The sequence below is a fragment of the Scyliorhinus torazame genome, chromosome 8, assembly GCF_047496885.1.
Source record: "Scyliorhinus torazame isolate Kashiwa2021f chromosome 8, sScyTor2.1, whole genome shotgun sequence".
Taxonomy (NCBI): Eukaryota; Metazoa; Chordata; class Chondrichthyes; order Carcharhiniformes; family Scyliorhinidae; genus Scyliorhinus; species Scyliorhinus torazame.
In genome coordinates this window covers 252778771-252794601 of record NC_092714.1, presented here as the reverse complement: position 1 = coordinate 252794601, position 15831 = coordinate 252778771, and the positions used below count along the sequence as shown (strand labels likewise).

General features: G+C 43.4%; 1 protein-coding gene across 4 annotated transcripts in view; it reads right to left on the bottom strand.

Moving 5' to 3' along the window:
* LOC140428542 (translocating chain-associated membrane protein 1-like 1) overlaps positions 1-15399 on the bottom strand; it is a 112110-nt gene extending 96711 nt beyond the window's left edge. Inside the window, exon 1 of one of the 4 annotated variants that reach the window (XM_072515134.1) lies at positions 15052-15399. In XM_072515134.1, coding sequence (XP_072371235.1) covers positions 15052-15171 — 120 coding nt within the window. In that variant the 5' untranslated portion in view covers positions 15172-15399. Of the gene's footprint in view, positions 1-14767; positions 14986-15051 lie in introns of those variants that run through there. The other 3 variants (XM_072515131.1, XM_072515135.1, XM_072515133.1) reach the window with 3 other exon arrangements.
* Positions 15400-15831: the final 432 nt, after the last annotated feature.

Below are 15831 nucleotides of genomic sequence, written 5' to 3'. Positions count from 1 at the left end.
TGTCTTTGTTTAAATACATGGTCATCCTCATAGCTGCAATTGGGGAGGGAGATATTACTGTCTGGAAGGGAACAAAGAAAAAAGCAATGAACTGGATATCCTCAGGAACAGGGCATTCAGTCCCATACCCTTTTCTGACTTTGTAATGTTAATAAAGACACAAAAACAAGAATCACAGGTAGCACTTATTTTCCAAATCTATTTAAATGGTGTACACATGTTCATAAGTGTGACAACTGCTGAATCCTGCCACTCATATTCAGTTACACACCAACTTCATTTCTACATTATTTCAAGCCTGACAGAAGAAATTTGGAAAAGCACTGGCACAATCACACAGGTTAAAGAAAATCATTTTACAATATCTAGTCCTTAACGTTAAAGTAGAAAACTGGATAGCTGGGAGAGAGTCACAAGCCTATAAACTTAATAGGGAGAGTCAAACTATATCAAACTACCAAGCAAGACTTGGGTTATTTATACCCATCACCCGAGCCCGAGATTTGATTACAGCATGTGTTCTGCACCCACGGCCCTTTGCTTTCAATGTTTATTTATGGAACTTCAATTAATTAATCATCTTTGAGGATATCAATTATTTTGTGATTTGTAACCAGTATGTTAGTCCCATGAGGTTCAGATTCCGCAAAGTATCAAAACCATGATTTCACACTAATGGGGGCTTACCTACATACAGTATTCTGTTCCTTCAAAAGTACGTTATAGAAAGCATGTAATGAGGCAAGACTGTAATTGAAATACAGGACTCAAGCACTTTTGTGATCTGGGCATGACTGTTTTTGAATCCCAAATATAGTTTGTGACTTTGCAATTCACTGGTTGCCTTTAGTCCTTTAGACAAGTTACATACAAACCCTTTGATGCAATTATGTAGCGACTTGTTACCAGTGAACAATTAGAACATGAGACTTCATCAACATAAAGCATAAGGGCAAAGGTTAAAGCGGTTTCTCACACAAACAAGGAAGGGATTACTTTTATTTAAAAATAGATTACGAATAGACTAAAAGCATTGTTCTTTTCTCATAGGGGGTGTCAGAGGAACATGATACTGATGCATCATGGCAATCCCCTTAGATGGTGGGTGATGTTTTCACTGTGGAATAAAAGGAAGGCAAAAAATAACCAAAACAAGTACTCCAGAAAGACCCAGGAATTTTAGCAAGCTGAACACTCAACACATCCAACCAAAGTACAGCAGCTAAAAACAAAGCCAACAGTGCGGAGTTACAAGGAAAAGATTGGAAAAACTTCTTCAAGAGGTGATCTTAAAGACAGAAGACGGCACTGTTGTATAGTTAATCTATGTAAAGATTTATACACTGGATTTGCCCCACCAGAAGAGGAGTAATGATGGCTCAATTTCCTTAGGATCCATACAACCCAGTGATAAAGACTTCAAGCTTTTCAGACTTGGCTGGATTTTAATCCAAATAACAAAGGTGAAAGAACAGAGTTCTAATATTAATAATAATATTAATTAATAATTCTAATAATAATAATAACTGCAGTCCATATTACAAAAGCTGTCGAAATTTATAAAATATTAAAATTAAAAGAAACAAATTAGTAAATTTGTTGTTATAAACCAATGGTGCACTCTTGCACACAAAAATAAATGATTGCGATTAAGAAAAATGAGCTACAGTAAGCAAACAAAACTATTTCTTGAAATTTTGGTTTTATGAATAAAGAGGATAGAACACTCCATAAATAGTTAGAAAAAAAAATTCAAGACCACGACGAGGGCAGAAGAAGGCATGACTATGAATATTATTTCTGCAGTTCATTTATTTACCTTACATAAAATTACTCATTTTTGGAACAAAGTACCAAACTGGAATGCAATAAAAATATAGTTTAAAAATTGTCGCAAAAATAGGAATATTGTTTAAAAAAAAAAGAGAAATGCTGTTGAAGCTTTTCATCTTGCACTCATCAGGACAAATCCGCAAGAATACCAGTAGTAAAGGGAACAATAACTTGTACTGCACGAGAAAAAAGTGCTCATTGGGTGACAAATGGACTCTGATAGAGACATTGCCAAGGAGAATGCACCAGGGAACAGTTAATTGCCAGGTGTTTGTTTAAATTCAAATCAGGTGTGGGGAATGAACCAAGGAATGGCTGTCCCAAACTTTTGTTCAGTTGGAACAGGCGCAATGCGTAGCCCTGCGGAGGATGTTGTGTGCGAGAATAAGCCTCATCCAGTTTAAGGTGGTGCACAGGGCCCACATGACGATTGTGAGGATGACCCGGTTCTTTGCAGGGGTGGGGGGGGGTAGGTGTGGGTGATGTGCGGGCGGGCCCATGAATCACGTTCACTTCTTCTGGGCATGTCAAAAGTTGAGGGAGTTCTGGCAGATTTCCTGCACATGGAGACGGTCAAGTTTGCCTTTTTTGGGGGGGGCGGGGGGATGTTTTTGGCCTATGTTCTTTGTTCCTGTTAATGTTTGGTCTTCTGATATTTTCAAAAAATGTAAAGTTTACAATGCATGAACATTCTCTTTCTGTCTGCGAATGACAGGGCCGTATGTTTGAATAGATGTACCTTCTAGCACAAGTGAGACACACTGCAAACCTGATAATCTTAAATTGGTTGTCAAATGTTAATCGTAGTACAACCACCCACTGTGGTCGAAAGAGCTCTCAATCGTGCCCGACACAGCCTGCACTTCGGCCCTTTTCCCCCCTCTCCTCCCTAGCAAAACCAGGATAGGGTCCCTTTTGTCCTCACTTTTCATCCCACCAGCCTCCACATTCATTCAAAGAATCATCCTCCACCAGTTCCGCCAACTCCAGCATGATTCCACCACTAAACACATATTCCACTCACTCCCAGACAGCACTGGGAGGAAACCCACGCAGACATGGGGAGAACATGCAGACTCCGCGCAGATAGTAACCCAAGCCGAAAATCGAACCTGGGAGCCTGGAGCTGTGAAGCAACTGTGCTACCGTGCTGCCCTCCCGCTTCCCATGGCACCTTCCCATGCAATCACAGACTGAATAATAAATGCCCCTTACCTCCTCCCTGCTCACCATCCCAGGCCCTAAACACTCTTTTCAAGTGAGGCAGTGCTTCCAAGTGCACCCTCCTTCAACCTGGTCTATTGCATTTGCTGCTTCCAATGCAGTCTACTCTACATTGGAGAGACTAAACACAGACTGGGTGACAGCTTTGCAGATCACCTCCGGTCCGTCCACAAGCAGGACCCAGACCTTCCTATCACTGCCATTTCAACTCACAATCCTGCTCTCACGCCCACATGTCCATTCTTGGTCTGCTGCAATGTTCCACTGAAGCCCAGCGCAAACTGGAGGAACAACACCTCACCTTCTGATTATGCGCGTTACAGCCTTCCGGACTTAACATAGGAGTTCAACAACTTCAGACTGTGAATTCTCTCCTCCACCTTCACCCCCATTTTATTTGTCAATTTATTTTCATTTCTTCTATTGATGTGTTTTCCCCTCACCATTGTTCCCCCTTACCCCACTTAGGCTATCTGTTCCTAGTTGCCCTTTAACAGTGTTCACTGCCATTCACACATTCGAATCTCCTTAGGAGCCACTATCAGCAGCCTTCTTAACCTTAATCACCTCATTAATATTCATTTTTTCTTTCTGCACTAGACATCTTTGTCAATCTCCACCTATCGCTGGTCCCCTATCCAGCCCCACCGCTCATTTCGCGCTCCTTATTAATAGCCAAGTTGGGGCTGGTTTAGCACAGTGTGCTAAATATAGCTGGCTTGTAATGCAGAACAAGGCAGCAGCGCGGGTTCAATTCCCGTACTGGCCTCCCCAAACAGGTGTCGGAATATGGCGACTAGGGGCTTTTCACAGTAACTTCATTGAAGCCTACTTGTGACAATAAGCAATTATTATTATTAAGTTTTTAAATCCTGTCCAAACTTCCACTAATCTTTGCAGAACTGTACATTTTCTTCCAATTTGACATTACCTTTAACTTCTTTAATTAGCCATGGATGATGCATCCTTCCCTTAATCCTAACTGGAATGCATCTTTGCTCACTGGAATACATCTCTGCTGAGTGTTATGAAAAATCTTCATGAATGTCTGCCTTTAACACTATTTCCCGCCTGCGTGGGTCTCACCTCCACAACCCAAAGATGTGCAGGGTAGGTGGATTGGCCACACTAAATTGCCCCTTAATTGGAAAAATAAAAGCAACCCAATTTCCAAGTTCACTTTAACCAGCCTGTCTCCATACCCTCAATCGACAGAATTGTGGGACAATCACGTACAGTTTTAGCACAAAGTTTCTAGATAATGACAAGAAGTGAAACACCAGAAGAAATGTCCTCTCCCAGGAGACACAAGATCAAATGAAGAAACTTCTGAAATGAAATGAAAATCGCTTGTCACAAGTAGGCTTCAAATGAAGTTACTGTGAAAAGCCCCTAGTCACCACATTCCGGCGCCTGTTCGGGAAGGCTGTTACGGGCTGTCCCAAATAATCACCGATCAGACCTATGATTCAACAGTGTACCTTTCAACCCTCCATGACTCAACACCATATCACCAAGTGATTGTGCAATTAAATCATTAGAGGTGCTATGTTTTTTTAAGAAAAAATTTCCCTCAGCAGACCCCTATAACTCAAATGACCTTCTGTCTTTCTTGGCCGCAAGGGACACAATATGGAGTCTTGTATTGCATCTGTCAGTGTCCCGGACATAGTTTAGGGAAGCATCACTCGGCACACAGACACAGGGTGGCAGCTGCAGTCTCATATTAAATCCAGGCCAGTTGGTTAAAAATTGCAGAAATAGTCTTCCTGATTCTTTGAAACTGTAAGCTTTGATGTTGAAGTCGAAATTGCAAGAAAAACATTTTTAAAAAGTACTTTACAAGAACTTCTGGACTGTTCATGAAATACATAGAACATACAGTGCAGAAGGAGGACATTCGGCTCACCGAGTCTGCACCTACCCACTTAAGCCCTCACTTCCACCCTATCCCCGTAACCCAATAACCCCTCCTAACCGTTTTGGTCACTAAGGGCAATTTATCATGGCCAATCCACCTAACCTGCCCGTCATTGGACTGTGGGAGGAAACCGGAGCACCCGGAGGAAACCCACGCAGACACGGGGAGAACGTGCAAGCTCCGCACAGATAGTGACCCAGCGGGGAATCGAACCTGGGACGCTGGCGCTGTGAAGTCATAGTGCTATCCACTTGTGCTACCATGCTGCCCATACCATAAACAATATGGTCTCAATATCTGAAACTATCTTTTAACGTCAGTAAGAATTTAAAAAACATTTAATGGGATGTGGGCTTCGCTGGCTAATCACAGACTCCTTAGTGCAGAAGGAGGCCATTCGGCCCATTGAGTCTACACCGACCCCCCCCACCCCCTCCGAAAGAGCACACCACCCAGGCCCATTCCGCCACCCCATCCACATAACCCCATAACACCGCCTAACATTTTTAGACACTAAAGGAACACTTTAGAATGGCCAATTCACTAGGCCTGCACAACTTTGGGCTGTGGGAGGAAACTGGAGCACCCAGAGGAAACCCACGCAGACACAGGGAGAACATTCAAACTCCACAGTCACCCAAGGCTGGAATTGAACCCGGGTCTCTGGAGCTGTGATGCAGCAGTGCTAACCAGTGAGCCACAGTGCCACCCCAAATCTAGCATTTGTCAATCCCGAACCGCCCGTGAGATGGTGGTGGTGAGCTGCCTTCTTGATCTGCTTCAGTCCATGTGTTGTAGGACACCCATAGTGTTGATGTTAGGAAGGCAATGTAATGTGTCTTAAACTCTTGCACTGAAGGTTAAGGGAAAAGGGTAAAGCAGATATTGGGCAAAACTGCCCATAAATGTGGCATCAGCTGGCAATCTCACTAGAAAAGAGGCAATATAAATGGCTAATATGGGAGAAATTATGCCGTTTCAGTAGGCATGGCAGAATGTGGAGCTGGCTTTGTTTGTGACTTGGAAACATCTGATGCCAACATTGGGTACTCAATAGTGCAAAACGTTACACCGAATGCGGGTTTGTCAAGAGACAAGCAAAGTATGAGTCACCATTTGCATCAGATTTGTTTCCTCATTTTTAACTATTCACAATTTAACAGATAGGAAACGCACAAATCAACCACAAGCCAGGGGAGAGGTGATACTTCCAATCACGACTAACTGAGCACAAACAAGATAAATCAAGGAAGGGTAGTATGCAAATCTACCAATAAAAAGACTAGCAAATTACTCAAATAGTTTGAAACCCCTTTTGGCTGCCATCCTGGTTTCGCCAGTAGGTTGAACACTGCAAATAAGGTCATCATAAAGCACTAAAAATTCAAAACTTTACAAGATTATTATATTTCCCTGTACAATTACATTGGTGTTTCAAATACTTCTAACAACATTTTCAGTCAGTAGCCGGTTATTCCCAAAGAGTCCTGAGGCTGGAGTTCAGAAAGTTTTCTCAAGCTAACAGTACCTCAGCTCAAACTATAGTTCGGTGACTTGCTATAGCCCCCTGCATGGAGCAATGTGTCTGCGTACATCATATGTGGAAGCAGCATGCACCAAGGCAGAATTCTAGTTCATTAAACTATCTAACTTCAAAATAAGGAAGCTTTTCTTTAAATAATTAAGGAAATCTGCATGCTCCAGTCCTTTCAGCAATGGTGGACCATTAATGAAATGAAAATCGCTTGTCACAAGTAGTCTTCAAATGAAGTTACTGTGAAAAGTCCCTAGTCGCCACATTCCAGCGCCTGTACGGGGAGGCTGGTACGGGAATTGAACCGTGCTGCTGGCCTGCCTTGGTCCGCTTTCAAAGCCAGCGATTTTGCCTTGTGCTAAAACACCAACAACTTTTAAGCTCTTTCAGGTAACACGACTCAAGACAATGTTTGTTAACACAACTACAACGTCATGTGCAGTGATATATTCAGTACCAGTAATGAGAAGGGAACATATTTATCTACCTGCAGTGGATAAGAGAAAACACAATTTGCACAAAACACACACTTTACTGTTTCTCAAATGGCAATCTTCCCTGAACTTCTCAGAAAATGTAACATTTATATGTGAAGCCAGCATAGAAACACCAAAGTAACAGAGCAACTCTTTCCTCATTTTCTGGACTACTGGAGAAAAAGACTTAATAATTAATACTCAAAATACTTAGTATTTTAATTTATATCAGGGGGATGTTATCAAAGACTCAAAAGAAAATGTCCCAGAGCTTTCTCACGAATCTGGATAATGTCCTACACATTAACAGATGCAAATTGAGTACCCGAGAGCCAAAGATCTCACCTCAATATTCAAAAGCAATTTTAAAATATGCTTGAGTTGAAATTGCAGTAACATCAATTAAACTGCGAGCAAAATGCCCAAAATGGAGCCTGCAGCATCACTACACAATGCAGCAGGTAACTTGCTGGTCATTTAAGACACTAAAAGATTTGATTCTATGGGGTCGGTTTGCAGGATTGAAGGAGCTGGAAGCAAAGTATGGGCTGGAGCAGGGGGAAATGTTTAGATACATGTAGATTCGAGATTTTGCCAGAAAGGAGATACAGAGCTTCCCGGTGGAGCCGGCCTCCACATTGCTGAAGGAGGTGCTGTCAACAGGGGGACTGGAGAAGGGGGTATTGTCAGTGGTTTACGGAGCTATTTTGGAAGAGGAGAAGGCACCACTGGATGGGATCAAAGCAAAGTGGGAGTAAGAGTTGGTAGAGGATATGGAGGAGGGGAGGGGTTCTGGTGTGAGGTGCTCTGGAGAGTGAATGCCTCCACCTCATGCGCAAGGTTGGGACTGATACAGCTGAAGGTGGTATACATAGCACACCTCACGAGGGCGAGGATGAGCCGATTCTTTGAAGGAGTAGACGTGTGTGAACATTGCGGGGGGGGCGGCCCCACTAATCACGTTCATATGTTTTGGTCCTGTCCAAAGCTGGGAGGACTGGAAGGAGGTTTTTAGGATAATTTCTAAAGTGGTGCACGTGAAACTGGACCCGGGCCCCCGGGAGGCCATATTCGGGGTGTCGGACCAGCCAGGGGTTGGAAAAGGGTGCGGAGGCAGATGTCTCGTTGCCTCATTGATCACCCGAAGGCGGATCCTGATGTGTTGGAGAGCAGCCTCTCCACCCTGTGCCCTGGCGTGGCGGGGGGGGGGGGGGGGGGGGGGGGGTCTGTTGGAATTCTTGACTCTTGAGAAGGTTAAGTTTGAACTGAGAGGAAGGACGGAGGGGTTCTACAATTCATGGGCATTATTCATTATGCACTTTCAAGAACTGGATAACATTGAACATTAGTTGGGGCGTGTGGGTGGGAGAGTTGGGGGAGGGAGGGCTGTGTGTATTAATGGCGACTGTGGGTGATCCCTAATTCCTTTTTGTCATTTGTTTGTGTGAACATGCGGGCTAATGTTTGGGGTTTGGTGGGAGTATGGGATCGTTGTTATTGATATGGGGATTGACATATTTGTTACTGATTATTGTTTATTGTTGGTGGGTGTAAATTTGGGAGAAAATGTGAAAAAGGAGAATAAAAATATATATTTTTAAATCTTACTGGTCATATTTTCACCACCATCCTCAACCTCGCACTGCAAACCACCACCACCACCACCCACCCACTCCCAATGCCAGAATGCCACTGCAAACTTTGGCGACCTTCTTAACCGTATAATCATAGAATTTACAGTGGAGAAGGAGGCCATTCAGCCCATCGAGTCTGCACCGGCCCTTGGAAAGAGCACTCTATGTGCAAGCCCACACCTCAACTCTATCCCCGCAACCTAGTAACCCCAACTATCCATTTTGGAAGGGCAATTTAGCACAGCCAATCCACCCAACTTGCACATCTCTGGACTGTGGGAGGAAACCAGAGCACCTGGAAGGAACCCAAGCAAACATGGCGAGAAAGTGCAACTCCACTCAGTCACCAAATCGGAAATCAAACCTGGGACCCTGGAGCTGTGAAGCAACAGTGCTAACTACTGTGCCATCCAGACACTCAAAGCACAGACACACATTTTCCAGCAGAGATCACCAACCATCATTACAGGAGAACAAACCCTGGCTGAGGTCTCCCTGCACAGCAAGAACTCGCATATCTTCTAATTTGCTCTTTTGTATGGTCACTAAGACAAGTCTAAAAAGTTTCCTGAAATATATTTCTACTCCCATCATTACGGTTGCACAAGGTGTTCAAAAGAAAATGCAAAATAGGTCAACTTTCCAGAATAAATAAGACAATCTGCTATAACCTACATTTTGCCCTTCTTAGTGGATTCAGTTGGGAATATTCAAAATCTTTCCATACAAACAACAGATTCACAAAAGTCTTTTATCTAGAGTTACTGATACATATCTCAATTGCCCACTGAAAATTCCATGACAATTTTGAGAGGCAATATCTTTAATTTGTAAAACATCAATACGTATAGTCAGTTAGACAGGTGTTTTAAATATGATCCATAAAATCATTCTCTGGTTTAAATTGTAAAGTAGATGAAAGAATGAATAATCAGGGGTTAGCTTAATTCTGCCGAGAGTATTAGAATACATGAATATGATTATGTTACTCAAGCAGTTTGTTTTCTAATCAAAACTTGCAAGCTAATATGCACAGCCAAAAAGTAGACTAAGGTCCCTACATCTAATATGAATTTACTAACTTCACATATCCAACCCAAATGTTTCCAAAATGCTTGTACAATATAAATATTGGGTCAGTGAAGAGAATCATAGAATCCCTGCACCACAGGAAGCCATCCTGCCCATAGAGTCCGCAATGGCCCTCCAAAAGGCAGCACGGTAGCCTTGTGGATAGCACAATTTCTTCACAGCTCCAGGGTCCCAGGTTCGATTCCGGCTTGGGTCACTGTCTGTGCGGAGTCTGCACATCCTCCCAGTGTGTGCGTGGGTTTCCTCCGGGTGCTCCAGTTTCCTCCCACAGTCCAAAGATGTGCAGGTTAGGTGGATTGGCCATGATAAATTGCCCTTAGGTGTCCAAAATTCCCCTTAGTGTTGGGTGGGGTTACTGGGTTATGGGGATAGGGTGGCGGTGTTGACCTTGTGTAGGGTGCTCTTTCCAAGAGCCGGTGCAGACTCGATGGGCCGAATGGCCTCCTTCTGCACTGTAAATTCTATGAAAAGCGGATCCCACCCAGGCCCACTCCCCTGCCCTATCCCCATAACCCCACCTTACCCTTTGACACTAAATTTAGCATGGCCAATCCACCTAACCTGCACTCCTTTGGACTGTGGGAGCAAACTGGAGCAACCAGAGGAAACCCACGCAGACACAGGGAGAACATGCAAACCCCACACATACAGTCACTCAAGCTCAAAATTGAACCCGGGTCCCTTGCGCTGTGAGGCAGCAGTGCTAACCATTGTGCCACTATACTCTCAGCATTTCCAGTTACTAAATCACAATCGTAAATACCATTTGTATCAGTATTCTTTCCTTTACAGTATGTGAATTGTGAATCATTAAAGTTTGAACACCGTAAATACAAGCGAATCCCACACGGTCCTGTTACAATTGGTTGTACAGGTTAAGCCCAACATACAACATGTACTGTGGTCGATTATGTCGAGACAGGTTCATGAGTTCGGGAACCATAGTGACATCCTAGACAATTCCCATTATACAACGGTCTATTTTTGTTGACATGAGTAAGTATTTTTAATTGTAAAAACAGGTTCTTATGCTGTGGAAGATAATTCAATGACAAATCTCAGGGGGAAAAAAAACAAATGGGCTAAAAAAGTAGGAACTTGAAGGAAATCAAACAGAATGGAGTAAACTGAAAAAAAACTAACAAGTAACAGGAGAAAGTGAAAAGAGAAGGGGAAATCAGAATAGGCAGGAGGAGGGAGCAACAGCCAGAAACTTAACAGGTTTCATTGGCATTTTGAGCAAAGTCACCCTCCTATGCTTCAAAATTACTTTTCACTAATTTCTCCTTGAAAATAATATACTTCAATCTTATTGGCTCCATTCTTAAATTGAAATGTTGAACTAACATATTTCATAAATTATGCCCTTTACACATGATCATGCAGAACCTGCACCATCCCCAATCTCAGGATGTCTTATTGTACAGTGACCACATTGAACACACTAAATATGGTCTGACCAATACACTGTCCGAATGCTTTTAATTAAGTGAGTCACCATGAACATGTTACACACGAAAAGCAACTATCTCCAACAAGATAACCTAACCACCTCCCCTTGATTTTCAGTGATGTTGCCATCACTGCATCTCCCACCATCAATATCCTCAGATCACCACTGAGCAGAATCTCACTGGACCAACCACAAAAATGCTATTACCGGTGACAAAGACTAGGTATTCTGCAGTGAATGTTCTACTTTCAGACTCCCCGAAGGCCTGTGACCATCTACAAGGTACTAGTCGGAAATGTAGTGGAATATTTTCAACAAACAGCTGCAACAAGTCAAAACATACATTACTAGGCAGCACAGCAGAGCAGTGGTTAGCATGCTTCCTCATGGCACCGAGGTCCCAGGTTTGATCCCGGCTCTGGGTCACTATCCGTGTGGAGTTTGCACATTCTCCCCGTGTTTGCGTGGGTTTCGCCCCCACAACCCAAAGATGTGCAGGCTAGGTTGATTGGCCATACTAAGTAGCCCCTTAATTGGAAAAACTGAATTGGGTACTCTGAAAAAATCTTTTTAATACATTAACATCCACTAGCCCTAAATTACCACTGGCATTCTCATTATCATCCACTAGCCCTAAATTACCACTGGCATTCTGAGGCTACAGTGTGTACTACCTACAAGATGCACTGCAACAACCTACCACAGTATCTTTAGCACCCCCCAACCTCCATATAGGCTATGTGCAGCTGATATCATAATTCCAAAGTTCCCCAAGTAACACATCATCGCGACTTCGACAAACATCACTATTCTTTCATTACCCTACTCAACAGTATTATGACAGCAAAAGGAAGTCCATCAAAACGCTTTCCAAAAGGCAATTATAGATGGACATAAAATGCTGGCTATGCCAGCAATGCCTAAAGCCGAAGAATAAACTAAGTCCTCAAAAGCTAATTATGGCACACACAACCAACATTGTCTGTAGCTATCATGGAAAATGGGTTTAAGTGAAGCAACAGTGATAACCACCATGCTACCGTGCCGCCCCAAATATTGTCTGTAGCTATCATGGAAAACAGGCAGTATGTGATTCTAAAACATCAGTAAAAGAAGAAGATCTAGCCGAACTGAATTTGAATGTAGGTCTTGGTCACCCCTCATCGCTTGTGTCCAATGTTTCAGTCAATGTATTTAATATTTATCAATGTTACATTTCATATACAACTACTTGTTTAACCCATTGTGACGTTAATCCAAATCTTTTCATACATCATTGACTCCATACTTTGTGTCATCAACAAATTTTATTATCTCAGTATCCAAGCAATCTTTGACCGACATGGGTTCAAGCTAGACTTCACTTAACATGTATACATTCCCCAAGTAAACTACAGTTTTCAGGTGTACCAGGATTAATCTAGTCCCATAGTTCATGTTATTTGGGAGTTTTCACATGGGCTTCATCAAAAGCGACATCATTGGAAATGCCATTATTTTATCTTCCAACATCCTCAAAAGAAGTTTGAATGTTAATAACTTCCTGTGCTACGTTGTTACAGAGAACACTTCCTCCATCCTGTCCCTTAGAATAGACTATTATTCAACTTCCTATTGATTTTAAACCCAAAGGGGCTAAACACAAATAAGGTGCATTCATTAACCAGACAGTTAGTACCTCAAAAAAATCTGGAACTCAAAACCCCCTTGACAAACAAAAAAATGAATCTGCATTTATGCAGACCATTTATACGAATGCTGTGCGAAGCATTTTACAGTCAGTGAATTCTTCAAATGTTTTGTAGGCAATCACAACAGCTGGTGTGCGCACAATAAAGGTTCCAGAAAAAGCAAAGGAATGAAATGACCTGCTAATTTGTTTTGGTAGAGGGCAACATGGTGGCACAGTGGGTTAGCCCTTCTGCCTCATGGTGCCGAGGTCCCAGGTTCGATCCCGGCACTGGATCACTGTCCGTGTGGAGTTTGCACATTCTCCCTGTGTTTGCGTGGGTTTCGCCCCCATAACCCAAAGATGTGCAGGCTCGGTGGATTGGCCACGCTAAATTGCCCTTTAATTGGAAAAAATTAATTGGGTACTCTAAAAAAAATTTTTTTTTTTTTTGGTCATGTTAACTCACGGGTGTTAAATATTGGGAGGACTCCTTGCTCTTCATAGTAAATGTACCACACAGTCAGTCATTTACATTTACTTGTTAGCACATTCACAACCTCAGTTTAACCCCTCATCTGAAAAGATGGACAGCACCTTGAACAATGCGGTACCATTGGCTATTGCAGTGAATTGTCATGATGATTACATGTTAAAGCTCTCAGGATCATGACCTGATTCAGAGGCAATTCAATCACTGAACCACTGACAATCAGCATTCAGCTGCAGCCACCCCAGAACCCAAGTGATAGATGAGAAGTGAGAAAAGCAAGAACATGACATATTTCCTCGTTTTATTAAAGCTTTGTGCTTTTTATTTCTTTTAATTGTTCTTGAGATGCAAGTATCACTGGCAAAACCACATTTATTGCCATGCCCATAAGCAGTTGATGGTGAGCTGCCTTCTGTGTAGAAGATTTTAGTTTAGACGGGCAGCATGTCGGTGCAGGCTTGGAGGGCAGAAGGGCCTGCTCCTGTGCTGTACTTTTCTTTGTTCTTTGAACAGCTGTAATGTCAGTGCATCAACAGTTCCTTGACTATGACCCACTATATCAAACAATTCCTAACATACATTGCCACCTCAAAAAAAGGTAGTAATGGCATAGCTTTGCAAGATAGTTCATCTATCATCAAGGTTAATTTGTAAACTAGGATTTGCATTGCATGCCGAATTGCCCGGTTAGGATACAATTCTAGTCTATTCAAATCCTCAGTTACTGCAACAAAAAATTCAAAGGTTCACCCATCTAGGGAGCTTTGCAAAAATTCAATGGTGGAACAGGAGACAAAGGCCCTCAGAAGAGCAAACATGCCAACGACAGAGGCATAGATAGTAATGTCACAGCAAAGGTGGGCTAGATACTGAAGCTAAACGCCTGATACAATACTACTCTGGGAAATATATTAAGAACTAAATCCTGGAAAATGTTCCTGTGATGGAAGTTCAAATGACAAATGCCTAAAGACAAATATTTAAAAGTCTGGCATCTTAACTGATACACTGGGGTCATGACTCACATGACAAAATATGACTCACGATGGCACAGTATAATAGTTTGAAGCAATTCCTATCAAGCTTGTTCAAGAGAGCATAATTCAAGAGTTGCCGACTAATATGTTGGCACTTGTGTTGTAAATATTCTCACCAAAATGAGGCTTGCAGTCATAAACTATCAACAACGATTGGCAAATCCGATTATAACAACATAACTTCAAAGGCAACCAAGCACAATTAGCCTACCCATTTGCTTCGCTATAAGAGTATCTACTTTTGTAAGTAAAAACGCACAAGCTCATCATAATAGAGCATTCTTCAGTGCTCACTGAACCGCTTATGGTGAGAACGTTCTGAATTACATCCGAAGTGAAATTTGAAGATGCTGAAATGCCAGTAAGAATATTTACGATGAAACAAGCAACCTGTAACGCACCAGTTTTCATTTTCAAAATGCGAAGTTCAATGAGTGCAGCCAGCACTTGGTGGAAAAGCAGCAGCAGGTTACAAGATATGATGATCAGACGGCTGGATGTGTACAACCGGCCCTCACCTCCCACTCCGCCAAACCCCTCCAGATGCGTAGACTTGAGTGGCAACGCCGACCACTTCTGCCTTCACCTGGCCCATTCCAGTCGAGGTGACCACCCACCTCAATCCCGCTATTCAAATTCTGGGCCCCTGCACGCCCTTTGCCCCGGGTGATCAACCCTCCTTTACCTCGAACATCAGCCCCAGCAGAATCACCATTGCGATGCACGACACGATATCCGCATGGTTCTGGATCACGAACTCATGACTGAAGACGGCAGGGTTTTTGCTTTTCTTCCTGAGGCCCATGATGGCTGACGACCTAAAACTACTTCCCTTCCCCCCCCCTCACAAACTCAAACGTAAACAAGTTACAACTTTGGGAGGGGGGGGGCTAATTGGTGTGGTGGGGGAAGGGCTCAGAATGATAAACACAAAATTTAAAAAGCCCTCCCCCTCAAGCTCCTCCGAACGTAAGCCGAGCCCAGCCGCCACCTTTGCTGCCCGACTCTCCCACAAAACTGCACGGCGCCGGCGCCCCGGCCGACCATTCCTGACGCCTACGCACTTCGATGGACAGCCGGTCCGGCCAATCCAAGCACCGCCCGCCCTCAGCCCAACGGCCGTCCCCGCCCGTTGGCCGCTCGCCGATTGACAAGCGGCTGAGCCAACCGGATCGGTCTGAGGGGGGCGGGACTCCTCCGCCGGCTGACGTCGCCACACCAATCGGGTATGAGGACGAGCGCAAGGAGGGGGCTTGGACGGGTTAACCGCTCGTTATTCTGCGCATGCGCGAACGGCTTCGACAGCGGAGCATCAGGTAGTGCCAACTGTCAAACAAGGAAAGGTGTTCCCTGTGAGTCTCTGGCTGCTGATATGCCTATTCATTTAGGAGGTATTTATGGCATACATCGTACCACGCTATCAATGTAAAGCAATGAGTTTATGCCAATAGCTTTTATTTTTGTA